The sequence below is a fragment of the Drosophila innubila genome, assembly GCF_004354385.1.
Source record: "Drosophila innubila isolate TH190305 chromosome 2R unlocalized genomic scaffold, UK_Dinn_1.0 1_C_2R, whole genome shotgun sequence".
Classification (NCBI taxonomy): domain Eukaryota; kingdom Metazoa; phylum Arthropoda; class Insecta; order Diptera; family Drosophilidae; genus Drosophila; species Drosophila innubila.
This window is the reverse complement of record NW_022995374.1, coordinates 2945391-2961985: the sequence shown is the minus strand read 5'-3', so window position 1 is coordinate 2961985 and position 16595 is coordinate 2945391. Positions and strand designations below refer to the sequence as shown.

General features: G+C 37.1%; 3 protein-coding genes across 5 annotated transcripts; 1 reads left to right on the top strand and 2 right to left on the bottom strand.

Moving 5' to 3' along the window:
- Window positions 1-603: 603 nt before the first annotated feature.
- LOC117785120 (hyccin) lies at window positions 604-3922 on the bottom strand. Its single transcript, XM_034623024.1, has 2 exons — window positions 3121-3922; window positions 604-2010 (listed from the first exon to the last, which is right to left on the bottom strand). The coding sequence occupies exons 1-2, from the start codon at window positions 3792-3794 to the stop codon at window positions 975-977; spliced, it is 1710 nt and encodes a 569-aa protein (XP_034478915.1). The 5' UTR covers window positions 3795-3922; the 3' UTR covers window positions 604-974.
- A 3339-nt stretch (window positions 3923-7261) lies between these two features.
- Window positions 7262-10023, top strand: LOC117783390 (5'-AMP-activated protein kinase subunit beta-1). The gene is made up of 3 exons (XM_034620779.1): window positions 7262-8209; window positions 9472-9702; window positions 9763-10023. Exons 1-3 carry the CDS (start codon window positions 7565-7567, stop codon window positions 9907-9909), a joined length of 1023 nt encoding a protein of 340 aa, XP_034476670.1. The 5' UTR covers window positions 7262-7564; the 3' UTR covers window positions 9910-10023.
- A 66-nt stretch (window positions 10024-10089) lies between these two features.
- Window positions 10090-16257, bottom strand: LOC117783389 (phospholipase ABHD3). Of its 3 annotated transcripts, XM_034620776.1 has the most exons (7): window positions 15806-15926; window positions 15129-15557; window positions 13948-14119; window positions 13690-13859; window positions 12154-12491; window positions 11852-12084; window positions 10090-10947 (listed from the first exon to the last, which is right to left on the bottom strand). In XM_034620776.1, the coding sequence occupies exons 2-7, from the start codon at window positions 15374-15376 to the stop codon at window positions 10465-10467; spliced, it is 1644 nt and encodes a 547-aa protein (XP_034476667.1). In that variant the 5' UTR covers window positions 15377-15557; window positions 15806-15926; the 3' UTR covers window positions 10090-10464. The 3 variants fall into 3 exon arrangements, with proteins under 3 accessions (XP_034476667.1, XP_034476669.1, XP_034476668.1); XM_034620778.1 differs by lacking the exons at window positions 15129-15557; window positions 15806-15926 and adding an exon at window positions 15981-16257; XM_034620777.1 differs by lacking the exons at window positions 15129-15557; window positions 15806-15926 and adding an exon at window positions 15558-15703.
- Between the last annotated feature and the right edge of the window lie 338 nt (window positions 16258-16595).

The window sequence follows — 16595 nt, the reverse complement described above, 5'->3', positions numbered from 1 at the left end:
ATTGCACAATTAAATTCATTATGAAATGCTATTTTTCTCAGGGACAGTAAATAATAAATATTTTAGTAACTTTAAACGAGCGTGAAATATACAAAAACTTTTCTTTTAGAGTAATTAATGTCATTTCACCATAAAATAATGATTATTTTTAAGCAAAAAATAAAACAACTCAAAATATAATCATTATTTTTGGGAAAAAGTTTCTTAAGTTTTATTTATTTATGATCTTTAAATTTATGATTTTTATTATTTTACTCATAAAATAATGATTATTTTTAAGCAACAAAATAAGAGCAAGAAATAAACATAAAACTTATAAAATAATGATTATTTCTTCAGTTTAATTTTTTTGCTCAAAAATAATCATAAGTAAAATAATAAAAATCAAAAATAATGATTATTTTTTGAGTTTTATTCTTTGCTTAAAAACAATAATAAGTTAAACAGTAAAGATCAAAAATTTTGATTACTTCTTGAGAGTTATAATTAAACTTTTAATGATTACAGTCCCTGATTTTGTTTAGCATTTGGAATTAGTAAACTTTGTTTTAAATTACCATATTTTTTGCACAGCTTGGTTACTTGGCTATATTGTTGTTTTTCTGTATATTTATGTATGAGTGTATGTTGTGTCTGTGTTGGGTGTGTATATATAAGACTTTGAACGCTTAAAACTAGACGATAATTACATAATTAGTAATGTACATGTTACCAACAATTAGAATACAATACAATAATACATACGTACACATACGAACAACTAAGAGTGTTAATAAACTTTAACAAATTCAAATTTTTTAAGTATTACTGCGATACATTTACATATTTTTCAGTTCAAAAAACGCGCCAACATAGCCTGGGTCTGGATCTGGTTTGGTTGTTGTTCGTCAGTTAATAGTCGTAATAATGATATAATTTAATATACTTGTATTTGGCTAATTGGTTTGTTATTGAACACGGAATGGGTACGCTGACTAATCCAGACCATGTTCGGCCAGTTTGTTGCCATTGCTGTTGCTGTGACCCATCGGCGTCATTTCCACACTGGAGTCAAAGCTTTTGGTCAGCAAATCACTGCTCGTGATGGATGTGGTGGTCTGGCTGTTCATCGAGGTCATTGTGCTCGTGGGAACAGCGCTGATTTGGCCAGCCAGGACGCCAATGCCAATGCCAATGCCATCATTCATGTCGCTATCAATGCTAAAGCTATTGCTGCCATTCTCATTGATCAGCGACAGCGATTGCAGCGGCAACATCTCGGTGGTTTGTGGATCCGCAACGGCATCATATGTCTTGGACTTGCTCACCGTCAGCGGACTCTTCTCGTAGTCGTCCGTGGTTTGGGTCTGCAGCTGGAGTAACGAGTTGCGCTGCGTATGCTTGTCGAATTTACGTTGCGGTGGTTTTGGCGGTTCCTTCTCTTTCTCCTTCTCCTTATCCTTGGACTTCTTGAAGCCGGCAATGAGCGCTTTGTGCGCCTGTGCCTTGATACCCTCCATGCTGGGTCTTATAATGGAGGTTCTTGTGCCGCTGCTTTCCTTAGTCGACGGCGATTCCTTAACGGTCGGTTCCGTTTCCTCCGTAACACTGGCCAGATGCTGCTGAGGCGCCTGTGGCATTGTGAGATCCTGTACTTGTATTGGTATATCATCGGGCAGCTTTTTCGTGCGGAATGATGCATTTGTGATCATCGACTTGGACACAGCAGTCGTCACCGTATTTGTAGCCGGAGTCAAGGCGACACTCAAACCCATTGGACCATCATTGGGCTGCCCGGAAGGATTCGCATGCAGCGAATTGCGCACGGCGCTTGTGACCAGAATCAATTCCGTATACATTTCATAGCTGGCACGATTGTGTATGTCCTCCAGTGTCTGTATGGCAATTGTGCCATAGCCATTGAACATGGCATAATAAATGGCATGCACCAGTTCGATTAGAAAGGAGGCGGAGAGTGGAATCCGCGGTGCCGAAGGCTTGGGAAAGGTAGCACCTGTCGCTGGATCCGACCTAGAAAGAATTATCAAATATGCATAAGTATTGAAAAACTTCTTATCGCAAAACCAAATCTCACTTGTAGTCGTTACATTTAAGAAGCAATTTGCATTACTATACCCAGTGCCATTAAAAATGGGTATAATGTGTTTGACAGAATGTATGTAACAGGCAGAAGAAGGCGTGGCAGTCCCCATAAAGTATATTGAGTACATTTGGGATATCTTAACCAAACTAATAGAACATGCATTTAAGTCAGGGAATAACATTCGAACCGGTACCGGAACCGTTAACCGAAACTAACCGCTTTATTTTTAGTACCGGAACCGAAACCGTAACCGAATGAAAGTTCTCTCTCAAGAACCGAATACCGAAACGTTTGTACCGGTACGGTTGTGGTAAAGTTGCTAGGTCAAAGAGTTGTCCAACTTCAAACTGTCATAGCTTTGGCAAATCTCAACCGATTTTCAAGCGGAATGTCATTTTAATCATGATTTGGACTCTTCATTCATTCTGCATTAAAATTTTATTCATTTAGAAAATTTAATTATTTTCGACCAAGATTCGATTACGATGCTAAGGGTCCCCCCTTTGAAATTTCGAAAATTCAAAATTTTAAATCTCAAGTTTTCACTTTTAATCAACTTCTTATATCATAATTAGTATAAAACAACACTTTAAACTTGATTCTGAGACCTTTCATTTTTTTGTAAAAAATCATGTGAAATTGAACAAAAATTTGGACTTGTTAAGTGGCTAAATCCGAAGTCTGACCAACTTCAAACTGTCATAACTTGATAAAAACTGAACCGATTTTCAAGCGGAATGTCATTTTGGTCATCATTTGGCCTCTAAATACATTCTGCATTCAAATATTTTTAAATTCGTTCGTTTTACCCTAGGTCTCTTTATTTCGATGACATATTCATTATAATTATTATTTGTTTCGGTTTGATTCCCTGATTCAGGTAGGTGTTATACATCCGGGTCAAATTTGGTTCAGATCGGTGTCCTATACCGTATAGCTGTCATAGAAAAAATCGGTCGAAAATCAACTGGGCACAGGGTATCCTACTGTCGAGCGTGCTCGTGCGGTAGCTGCCCACTTGTTTGTTATCTGCTTACCCATAACTCATGCGATGACCATGTCCCGACTTGGTAGTGAATCCCTGATTGACCAGCTGTGACGTCACTCGGCACAGATGCAGCAAGGAGGACTTTTGGGTGAGGCTCACGTGCTGATTGTAGCAGAAGAGCAGCGCTGTCATGATCCGCATGCGATTCTGGGCATTCATCGACTCAATGCGCAGATGTGGTCCCCACTTCACCTCCCTATTGCAGTTCTCCTCCCAGCGTCGCAGATCCGTCATGGGCAGATTCCTGACCTCATGGTACACGGATGCCTGTGCCAGTATGGGCATACGGAAGGCAACCACCTTCTGGCCACCATCATCGGTGGACACCTCCCCATTGTAAATGCAGATGAGCAGCGTTTCCACGCCACGGGATGCCTTTTTGTCGCCCGCTGCCACCGCATGGAGGTACGTATAGATGAGGACGGGTAGGAACTGCAATGGGAACTTGTGCAGCGTCACCTCAGGTGCTCGATAGAAGGCCAATAGCTGTTGGCAGATATCGTGTATGAGTTCCTCGTTGCGTTGCCGTTCGTTGAATATGGTGAAGATGGCCTCGGCGATTTCGGGATCCGTTTCGTGCTCCACGACATAGGCATCGGAGTCCGCTGACTGACGGCGAGCGCGCTGATAGTCCGTCAGCCAGTCTTTCACCAATTCGGCCATTATTATGTATTACAAATGCTTAATTAATGTGCTATTTTTGCTTCCTTCTAATTTTTTTCACATTATATTATGATATGCTGCCACCCAGCAAAATCTTACGGATCTGGCTCGATTTTTTGTACCTAAAAGAAATAAGTACATTTCTGCATATCAGCGCAGGGCTGCATGCGCGACACGAACATTAACTAAGCGGAACCAGCTCAAACGATTAAAAGAATTCATTTGAGATTAATTTTATTGTTAAAAAAATGATGTGCGTCAAGTTAGCAACGGTTCGCCAGCAACGAAAAACGGAACTTGGTTCACGAGTCGGAACCAGTTATGAATTTCCTCATTTTTTAATGTTTTTCGACGTTAAAACAATAAAGTAATGATGCAGAATTGTAGATAATTGTTTTATTTATAGTCTTAAGCAATATTTTGGCAGTTTCAGCCCTTGATTTGGGTGAAACAAGTAAACATAAAAAGTGAAAAGTTTACATTTCCACCATTTCTTAAATATCTAAGCTCAGGCGAGCGGCCCTGAAAACCGCTAATGCACGATTAAAGCCCAAAGTTTCACCTTTCTAATGGGACCATATTTAGAAAAGTTATCAGAACGTTTTGAGATATTTTGGAAAGAACGAAGCTACCTCAGAAAAAGCCCCATACAAAATGACCGCCAAAATCAATGCCTGGTTCTCAAACCTTAATATCCTTTCTCAGGAGGAACGGCCCAAAAGCGGCATATATCAAATTAAAGCTACAAGTTTGGAGAAGCTATTTTAATTTAATTTAAAGAAAGTTATCAGACAGTTTTGAGAAAATTAATTAATTGTAAATTAACCCCAAAAGTTCATGAGCAAGTCCTATCGAACTAGTAGCTCCCACGTGAACCGAACTACTACGCAACAGAAAGCTGATTGATATGGGTCGGATATATATGCGCTTCAAAAAATCGTTGCTAACTATTTAAAGGTCGCGGCCCCAGATGCACGGTATGTGGGAGTATAGGCCTTAATTTTACTAACATTTTGCTGCAACTTTCATCAATTTCTATCAGACAGTTTTTGAGAAATTTGCATTTTAGTGAATTTGGCAATTTAGCTGAGATCAAAAACAAAAAAAGATTGGCAGCTCTTGGCGCCGCTTCAAAAAATCGTTGCTAACTATTTAAAGGTCGCGGCCCCAGATGCACGCTATGTGGGAGTATAGGCCTTAATTTTACTAACATTTTGCTGCAACTTTCATCAATTTCTATCAGACAGTTTTTGAGAAATTTGCATTTTAGTGAATTTGCCATTTTAGCTGAGATTAAATACAAAAAAAACGTGGCAGCTCTTGTACATAAATATTAAAGAGTGGCACCGCTTCAAAAATCGTTGCTAACTATTTAAAGGTCGCCCCCAGATGCACGGTATGTGGGAGTATAGGCCTTAATTTTACTAACATTTTGCTGCAACTTTCATCAATTTCTATCAGACAGTTTTGAGAATTTGCATTTTGGTAAATTGGCATTTTAGCTGAGATTAAATACAAAAAAAACGTGGCAGCTCTTGTACATAAATATTAAAGAGTGGCACCGCTTCAAAATCGTTGCTAACTATTTAAAGGTCATGACCCCAGATGCACGCTATGTGGAATATAGGCCTTAATTTTACTAACATTTGCTGCAACTTTCATCAATTTCTATCAGACAGTTTTGAAATTTGCATTTTAGTGAATTGGCAATTTAGCTGAGATCAAAAAAAAAAAAGATTGGCAGCTCTTGGCGCCGCTTCAAAAAATCGTTGCTAACTATTTAAGGTCGCGAGATGCACGCTATGTGGGTATAGGCCTTAATTTTACTAACATTTTGCTGCAACTTTCATCAATTTCTATCAGACAGTTTTTGAAATTTGCATTTTAGTAAATTTGCCATTTTAGCTGAAATCAAATACATAAAAACGTGGCAGCTCTTGTACATAAATATTAAAGAGTGGCACCGCTTCATAAAATCGTTGCTAACTATTTAAAGGTCGCGGCCCCAGATGCACGCTATGGCAAATTTACTAAAATGCAAATTTCTCAAAACTGTCTGATAGAAATTGATGAAAGTTGCAGCAAAATGTTAGTAAAATTAAGGCCTATACTCCCATAGCGTGCATCTGGGACGACCTTAAATAGTTAGCAACGATTTTTTGAAGCGGTGCCACTCTTTAATATTATGTACAAGACTGCCACGTTTTATGTATTTGATTTCAGCTAAAATGGCAAATTTACTAAAATGCAAATTTCTCAAAACTGTCTGATAGAAATTGATGAAAGTTGCAGCAAAATGTTAGTAAAATTAAGGCCTATACTCCACATAACATCTGGGGCTAAATAGTTAGCAACGATTTTTTGAAGCGGCTGCCAATCTTTTTTTTTTGATCTCAGCTAAATTGCCAAATTCACTAAAATGCAAATTTCTCAAAACTGTCTGATAGAAATTGATGAAAGTTGCAGCAAAATGTTAGTAAAATTAAGGCCTATACTCCACATACCGCATCTGTGCGACCTTTAAATAGTTAGCAACGATTTTGAAGCGCATATATATCCGACCCATATCAATCAGCTTTCTGTTGCGTAGTAGTTCGGTTCACGTGGGAGCTACTAGTTCGATAGGACTTGCTCATGAACTTTTTGGGGTTAATTTACAATTAATTAATTTTCTCAAAAACTGTCTGATAACTTTCTTTAAATTAAATTAAAATAGCTTCTCCAAACTTGTAGCTTTAATTTGATATATGCCGCTTTTGGGCCGTTCCTCCTGAGAAAGGATATTGAGGTTTGAGAACCAGGCATTGATTTTGGCGGTCATTTTGTATGGGGCTTTTTTCTGAGGTAGCTTCGTTCTTTCCAAAATATCTCAAAACGTTCTGATAACTTTTTCTAAATATGGTCCCATTAGAAAGGTGAAACTTTGGGCTTTAATCGTGCATTAGCGGTTTTCGGGGCCGTTCGCCCTGAGCTTAAATATTTAAGAAATGGTGGAAATGTAAACTTTTTCACTTTTTATGTTTACTTGTTTCACCCAAATCAAGGGCTGAAACTGCCAAAATATTGCTTAAGACTATAAATAAAACAATTATCTACAATTCTGCATCATTACTTTATTGTTTTAACGTCGAAAAACATTAAAAAATGAGGAAATTCATAACTGGTTCCGACTCGTGAACCAAGTTCCGTTTTTCGTTGCTGGCGAACCGTTGCTAACTTGACGCACATAAAAAAATGTATGCTTTGTCAACATGAACATGCAATATAGATCTGTTTGTCTTGCCCTCCATTATTCGACTAAAAAAGGTGCAACTTGCTCACTTTTTGTGCTCTGAGAGTCTACCGCCCTGGTCGATTAAAATATATAATGCAACTCTGCAACGTTCTCACCAAATGAATCAGATTCCGATTGGAACTGCCTAAACACGGCTACGTACATATATACATGCGGACATATATTACATACATATGCACACACACATATATCTGTAGTTGTAATTATAATTAGCCATTTTTACGACGAAAACAAACTATTAAATAATAAAAAAAAAAACTTAAAGTTAAATGCCAAATATTGTCTACAACGAATATTAGTACTGAAACAAACGTATTTTATATAAACACGAAAACGAAACAAAAACCAAAGTCAAGCAAAACAAAGTGCCAAAACAATAAACGTCCAGCAATTTTAAATGCTTTAAGTAACCTCCAAAAAAAGAAACAAAGAGAGAGAGAAATTAAGAAAGAGAGTGTAAGAGAGCAAGTGCAAGATGGGAAACGCGGGCAGCTCGACAGTGCATATGCATCGAGAGCGCCACAAGTCGACCGACCTCTCGACGCCAAGTTCTCCCGCACAATTTCGCGACTCGGTGGCAAGTGTGGGCGCCGCAGGGGGTGGCAGCGGAGCGGGCGGCGGCAGCGCGGGCGCAGCAGCTTTGGGCGGCACTGGAGCAGGCGGCCAAGCTTTCTCATTCGATAAAAAACATACGGCAGTCTTAACCGAGGGTTCGTCGCAAGAAGACGAAGACCCGTACTATACGAGAGCGGCAGTGGGAGCGGGAGCTAAGCGCACATCAGTTCTTGATAACGATTTAACAACAACAACAACAGCAGCAGCAGCAACAGCTGAGAGAGAGCACATAATGGAGGAGAATAACGATGATGAACAGACACTGGGATTAGGATCACTCTCCACAGCCGATGCCGATGATGACCTTAGGAAAACAGCGCTGCCAACAGTGTTACGCTGGGATTACGGTGGCAAGAATGTAACCATTTCGGGCACATTCTCCAAGTGGAAACCCATACCAATGGTGCGCAGTCATGGCAACTTTGTGACCATCATTGATCTGCCCGAGGGCGACCATCAGTACAAGTTCTGTGTGGATGGCGAATGGAAGCACGATCCAAAATTGGTAAGTTCCAAGTCGCATCTCACTCAACTGGGGAAAATCGATACGCAAGCATTATTTACAATTGATGACGCAGTAGATTATTTTTCACTGTGTTGTGTAATCACAGCTGGACTGTAAACAAAACAGAGACAGAGAGAGAGAGAAAGAAAGACAACATTTTCTGATTGGATTGATCTGGGTTGGGTTGGCAATGCCCGAAACTGTAATAATTGTTTGCCCTTATTATACCCGTTACTTACAAAATAAGTAAGAGGGTATATTGTGTTCGTTGGAATGCATGTAACAGGGAGAAGGAGGCATCTCCGACCCTATAAAGTATATATATTCTTGATCAGCATCAACAGTCGAGTCGATATAGCCATGTCCGTCTGTCCGTCCGTATGAACAAAAGGATTATAGTCACTAATATAAAAGATAGAGCAATCAAATTTGGCACACAGACTTCTATAAACCCCACGCAAATCAAGTATTTCTCTACTTCTTCATTTTGATGCTAAGGGTCCCCCCTTTGAAATTTTGAAAATTCAAAATTTTAAATCTCAAGTTTTCACTTTTAATCAACTTCTTATATCGTAATTAGTACAAAACAACACTTTAAACTTGATTCTGAGACCTTTCATTTTCTTGTACAAAATCATGTCAAAATTAAGAAATATTTGACTTGTAAAGTTGCTAGGTCAGAGGTTTGAGCAACTTCGAACTGTCATAACTTTGTCAAAACCCAACCGATTTTCAAGCCGAATATCATGATATTTTTATCATGATTTTTCCTCTTAATTGATTCTGCATTTAAATTTTTATTATCTAGAAAATTTGATATTTATTCGATTCTAAGCCATTTTCATCCAAATTTCCATACCTACCCCTTGACATTTTTTCAAAAACTTCGATCTCTCGTAATTTCATCAAAAACTAACCGATTTTCAAACGGAATGTCATTTTGATCATGATTTGGCCTCTAAATTCATTCTGTATTTAAATTTTGTTCATATTGAAAAATAATTATTTTCGACCAAGTTTCGATTTCGATAGAAATTTCGATTTGAAATTTCGAAAATATATTGAAATAAGTAACGGGTATTCTATGGTCGGGATCTCGAATGAAGACTTTTCGACTAGTTTTCACTACTGTGGTTGGGTAATCGCCGCTGGACTTTAAACAAAACTGAGAGAGAGAGACAACAGTTTTCAGCCCCAATAATGTTAAATGCCCTTTGTTATGTTTGCCCTTTCTAATTACATGTTGATTGTCGCACTTACAGAAAAGCGTGGAGAACGATGAGGGTGATAAGAACAATTTGGTATCGGTGCGTGCCTCAGATTTTGAGGTATTCCAGGCGCTGGCCAAAGACAGTGAGAATGTGCCGAACTATGCCGAAAGGGAATACTCACAGGAGGTGCCACAGGCGAAGCCCTGGGAGAAGGTATCGGGACCGCCAGTATTGCCGCCACATCTGCTCCAGGTCATACTCAACAAAGATACGCCGCTATCGGTAAGTGTTCTACTTTAAATTGGGTCAGACATCAACTGAAATCCGTTTACTTTGTTTCAGTGTGAGCCTACATTGTTGCCCGAACCGAATCATGTCATGCTGAACCACTTGTATGCACTGTCCATCAAAGACGGCGTCATGGTGCTCAGTGCCACCCATCGGTATCGCAAGAAATATGTCACCACGCTGCTCTACAAGCCCATTTAGGCTGATTCGATCCAAAACTTCTATATTTTATTTACTGTAAATGGTTTTCAACTCGCTCGCTATTTTACAATTTATAGAAAAAAAAGGTGGAATGCCAATACTTTTGTTAAAAACTAAGTACTATGTGTAATCATTTTGTTAAGCGTTGTATTTTTTATTCGTATTAATTAAATATATATATATTGAATTTAAAAAAATATAATTTGAGTAAGATTATTGTTCTGTGTCATAGTTTTCGTTTCGATTATGCGATTTATCTACTAAAATATTAAATATTATTACATAATTATAAAGCTTTTGGTTCACTGTTCAAATTTGATATGTGACTAAGATTTGATCTAGCGATAATTTGGTTTAGTTTCTAACGGCTTTCGAAATGTCAAAAATCTAATTATTTAAATCTTCAATATAACCCTTTGGATTTAGTTCAATTCAATTCAATTCATATCACAAGTCACCAGTTAACTACTTGCACTGGGATTCGGAATACATACGCAGACATTTTCTAGTTATATATATGCCTAGTTAATAATTGTTAGTTGCTGTGTAAAGCATCTACATCAGCTTCACCTTATGATGTTCCAGCTGGTCGACTGGTTTATCTAGCAATAGCACCGCTGAAGGAACATTGACACCTGAACCCAGCTCAACTGTTTGCTTGGCCAGAAAGCGCTCGTGCATTTTATTTGAGGCTCTCTCAAATTCACCGTCTTCGTCAATTAGCGCCTTGGTAAAGTACTCCGTGAACAGCCGGCACATGTACTGATCCTTGGTTGAGGGCCACCAGCCCTCAAGGAAACCGATATGTCCGCCTCGGGCAGTGATTATAATGGCCACATGTGTACACTGATTGGCTGCCTTAATAGGTATGGCATCCAGTGGCTGAAAGGGATCATCGGCTGCACTTAAACATAGCAAAGGTACTGAAATTTGATCCAGCTTATTGTGCAGCGTAGCATCCGTGTAGTAGTCGTTGACATGGGCATATCCAAATTGCTTCGCTGTGAACAGCTCATCGAACTCTTTGATCGTCTTGCACTAGAAGAAGAAAGATCAAATATTATAGTAAATATAACAATAACAAGTGGGCGGCTACAGTCAAGCACGCTCGACAGTAGGATACCCTGTGCCCAACCACTCTGTACTAAAAGTTGATTTTCGGCCGATTGTTTCTATGGCATATATATATATCATATAGCATATAGGAAACCGATCTGAACCAAGTTTGGTCAGGATTTATAACACCAACTTAAATGCATATTCTATCAGTTTGGTTAAGATTTCTCAAAAAATAACCATCTTTTTTGTACTAAAACTTGATTTCTGACTGAGCATCTGTATGGCAGCTATATAATACAGTGAACCGATTTAAACCAAATTTAGCTAGGATATATAACACCTTATTTAATATACATTCTATTCATTTGGTTGCGATATGAAAAAAAACACAAAACTTTTTCATACTAAAACTTGACTTTCGACTGAGCATCTCTATGGCAGCTATATGATATAGTTGTCCGATTTGAACCAAACTTGGTTAGGATGTATAATAGCAGCCCAGATGTATTGTGCATCAGATTGGTTGAGATATCTCAAAAACCAAGAAGTTTTTCATACTAAAACTTAATTTTCGACCTATCGTTCATATGGCAGCTATATGATATAAAGGTACGATACAAATATAAAAAACAACTTGGTCTGCGTACGGTATCCAGGAATCTACATACCAAGTTTGAAGTCTCTAGCCCTTATAGTCTCTAAGATCGACGCGTTTAAACAGACGGACAGAGCTTAATCGACTCGGCTGTTGACTCTGAGCAAGAATATATGATTTATGGTGACTGCCACGCCTCCTTCTGCCTTTTACATAGAGTCTGCCAAACACATAATACCCTTTTTTGCCAATTTTAATAGACACAGGGTATAAAATGGTGTTACTTACACGCAGTATACGCTGTATATCAATGTCAGAATACTGATACACATCTCTGTAGATGTCCAAATGGTTGCGTAAGGTGCGGCACAGGCTGCCGGCAAGATGACGTCCTAGCAAGTTATTGATGACCGGCTTCTCAATGCTGTCGCTGCCCTTGTGCACATCCCAAGGCACCGATATAATCTTGGCAGCCGACAGATTGATGCGTGCCTCGTCACTCTTGCGCGCCAAATAGTTACCTATAAACAAGGCAACTCCTCAATTACTATAAACAAACTTGATATTGTTGTTGTTGTGTTGATGCATACCGAGAATGAGGCCACCCATGGATATTCCAGTGGCGCCCAGTTTACAGTGTGCGGGCAGCGAGCGGCGCACATGTTTCACAACCTCACACAGATCCTCACAGTTGGCAGCGCAGTAGAGTCGTGGCGTCTTCAGTTCGATGCCACCAAGTCCACGATTGTTGAACACAACAACACGCATGCCAGCCTGCTGGGCAGCAAGGACCAAACATTTGATGTACTCCGCCTGCGATTCGCCAGTCAGTCCGGGCAATATCAGCACACAGGGAGCACGTTCATCACAGCCCTCTTCCATCCAGTCCAGAGCCACCTCCCCGCCATCCTTCAGGGTAAGAATTTCCCTATAAAAGACAGTGATACGATTGTATTATTAAATATTATTATTATTATTATTATTATTATTATTATTGTTATTATTATTATTATTATTATTATTATTATTATTATTATTATTATTATTATTATTATTATTATTATTATTATTATTATTATTATTATTATTATTATTATTATTATTATTATTATTATTATTATTATTATTATTATTATTATTATTATTATTATTATTATTATTATTATTATTATTATTATTATTATTATTATTATTATTATTATTATTATTATTATTATTATTATTATTATTAAAGTATTAGTATTATTATTATTATGATTAAATATTGTTATTATTATTATTATTATTATCATTTTCATTATTATTATCATTATCAATATCAATATCATTATCATTATCATTATCATTATCATTATTATTATTAAAGTATTAGTATTATTATTATTATGATTATTATTATCCTAGTGGTACAAGTTTAGCTTATATTTAAGGCACTAGTCACAACAATAAAAACAACTTCACAATTACAATGATATTACTTATTTATGATATTACTTAAATCGAAGTTTACATATTTATTTATTCTATTCTTACTTATTATTCTGTAGTATTTTATTCAATTGTGGTATTAAATTCTAGTTAAATTCCCCTTAATTGCTTACTTCTTGAAAGTGCCCAATCAGTTTTATTGTACGAGGATTATACGAGGGTAAACTGATAAGTCTAAGAAGGTTATTACAACTCTTTAAATTAAATTATAATTTTTTTGGATAGTTTAACAGGATAGTGTACTGATGGCTGGTTAAGTTTTAGTTAAGTTTAGGACCCTGAACGATATTATTATATAAAAAGCATAAAGATGTAAAAGAATCATTAGATAAGATGAACTGCTCTAAAAGAAGATTAGACAGAAAAGTAATTTGCTATTATTTAAAAGATTTGCTTTCTCTGACTGACTTATCATAACTGCAAATCTTCGTACATCAGTCTCTACTCTAAATTTAAAAAAAATGCAGTATTCAAAAACATGTGGGATTATCGTCTAAAATAATTGCAAATCAGGTTAAAAGTCGATGCGCTTTTAAGCATATTTCTCTAATAATAAAATCAAAACAAATTGGAATATATCGAAAGATTAGTAGAGGCTACAGTAATGCCCCTATCCAAATCAAGAGGACGTAACTCACCTACGGTAGTTGACGCGCGGAAGACTCTTGGAGCGCAGCAGGCTCGCAAGAACAGTCTGAGCACGACTTTCTACACACCAGAAAGTGGGCCAATACTTGTTCTCCAGTGTGGGCATCTTCCTTATCAGGTACTGCTTGAATGGCCCATCGGCACAGGCAATTATCGGGCGCTGTAATTACGAAGGGAGGGGGGCAATCAGTTTAGATGCGGCATTGACACAAAATTGAATGACGTAATTACAGGTAGACAACACTCACCTTTACCACCTGAATGAGGTAATACACGACATAGGCAAATATGGCAAATCCGAACGCATGCAGGCGCGGAATATGCGACAAGTACGCATACATGGAGTAGAACATGGTGACTGACATTGAATCCGTGTGTATTCCTCGGACTGAAATTGTAGAACTTTGATCCCGAGGGCGACTGCAATTTAGAAAGACGTGCAAATTACAATTTATAACAAAGCTCACATATATTCGAAATTGCTGAATGGAAACTGTCAGTGTCTGCATTAAGAGTCAGTTTGATATAATGTACGATTACACACATACTACATATATAATCGTGGGGCATATCTTATCGTGCACAGCTCATAGTAAGCGATTTGATTGAGAGGCAGATACATAACAGCTGGGAAAAACTGGCCTATTCAAAAGCCACAAGGCGGACACTCGAACCCGAGCCTCGTTATCAGCCGAAAGACAACATATGATAGTTACGTAGTTATCACAATATGGGCAATTCTCCAGAAATGTCTTTCAGAAACATTTCAAGCTACTTGCTTAAACATTTTACACATGAATTAGTTCATTAGTTTGAGCATAGCGACTGTATCTTTGAATATATTAAGTTTTTATATTGCCAAAATTTCACTTCCAAAATGGAGTACTTGTATTATAATTTTTTGACGAAAACTTTCTTTTAGAAACAAAAAGGTTATGAAAATGCAAAGAGAACACTTCAATTCTATTAATAAAGCTTTTTAGGGACTTAAAAAGTTAAAATATAATTCATTCAAAGTAAACAAACAACATAAAAAACATGGTAAAACAAAATGTCACGTGCGAACGTTATTAAAGTCAAATAAAAAATAAACTACTTAATATTTTTGAATCAATCAAAAGACATTATTCAGATGCATCAATGCATAACATTCATAAATTAATAGAATTTAAATAGTCCCTCAGGTTTAGCTAAAATTAGTGTTTGAACTGTACCACTTCCGTTTTGTGTATCATGCGAATGTTTGGTTTTTTTGTGAATATCTTAAAAATTAGAGCTCTAATCAATAACTACAAGTTTCGCCTTTTGTCAAAATTCAAAATGTTTTGGCTCATGGTTTTTTTAAATCACTTTCAATGTGTACAAATGTTGCATTCGACATTAGAGAATTGCCCATATACTAATTCACTCTCTTATCACTCTCACTCACAGTAGTTCCTGTTTAAATTGTAGATCAGGTCGTCGTTGTCTTTGTTGTTGTTGTTGATTCATTAGTGGCTGTTGTTGTTGTTGTTGGTAACGATGTAGCTGCTGGGCTAAAGCTGCACTCACAATTTTGCTGTCATTATGACTAATCATTAGAGCGCATCGGGCAAAGTTTCGCAATTCAATAGTGTTTAGTTTTTGAATTTTATTTGCCGCTTTTGGCGGCATCTGGGCAAAGGCGCACAACAACATGACTTCGTAGTGGCAGGGGGCAAATATCGTTATATATGTATATATGTTAACTAACGCTTATCGCTATAGTCAGTTACTAGCATATAAATTCTTTTATCGTTTACCACACCAAAGGTAAATTCGAGACTTTTTATTGATGTCTTGCATAATAACGATCCATGAAATGACTTTGTGCGCTTACCTTGAAAAGAAAATTTGTAAAAATAACGAAAAGAAAATTTTAAATAATAAATTTTGAAAATTTTGTAATGTAATGACACAGGTTTAAAACTAATGATTTCGATGTTACTCCAATGGCTCACAAAACGGCAATGAGCCATGGCTTCGCTTCTAGGCCGGTAGGTCGAGTTCCAAAGCCAAAATGGCCGTTAAATTTATTGCCAACACTTACACTCCCACATTCACATACATATGCACTTACGTACTTACACATTATATTGAGTTTTTGGTCTTGGCATCACGTGCAACAACAAAATCAATAGCACCCAGGGTCAAGGGGATGGGAAATGAACCTTTGTGCTATTTTAGTAATGTTACATAGTGAGCCGTAATTACCGTACCAATTATGACGCACGCATTTTTGAATATATTGCTAATAACTTGCCTTCACAAGTTGTAAACAAACTGAAGCCTTTTGGTCTATTTGTGTTGTCTTCCACTTAGTGTGTCTTCGGGAAAGGAACTTTTTGTAATTTGCAGTGTTTGACGTTGCCAGGAAAAATAATTATATAATAACAGCATCGATTACATCCATTTTATGCAATTCTTTTATTTTGCGTGCACACAGCACTGAGTAATAATTTAAATATAACAAAACTTTGTTGTAAACAAAAACAAGTTTGGTGCAACCAAAACGTGACAGCTGGCGTCTGTCTGGCACAACTTGAAAACACAACAAAGTTGTCGTCTTGAATAAAAAGGCTGCCACCCCGGAAAAAATTCCCGATCTGGCAAGACGTACCATTTAACTTTAATTTTGATTCTTCTTAATTTTAAAGCTAGAATTTTTTAAGTTTTTGCAAAATTTTTGTTAGACTTTTGTCAATTTTCTGATATTTTTCCTTAGAGTTCAATTTGTAATATATCTCCCCGAGGAATGACGAACTTCAAACCTTCATTAAAATCAACACCATTGATTTATGTAATTTCGAATTTGAAATTTTTATCAAATTATTAATTTATTGCAAAGGTTTTGCACTTAGAGATTTTCATTAAAACT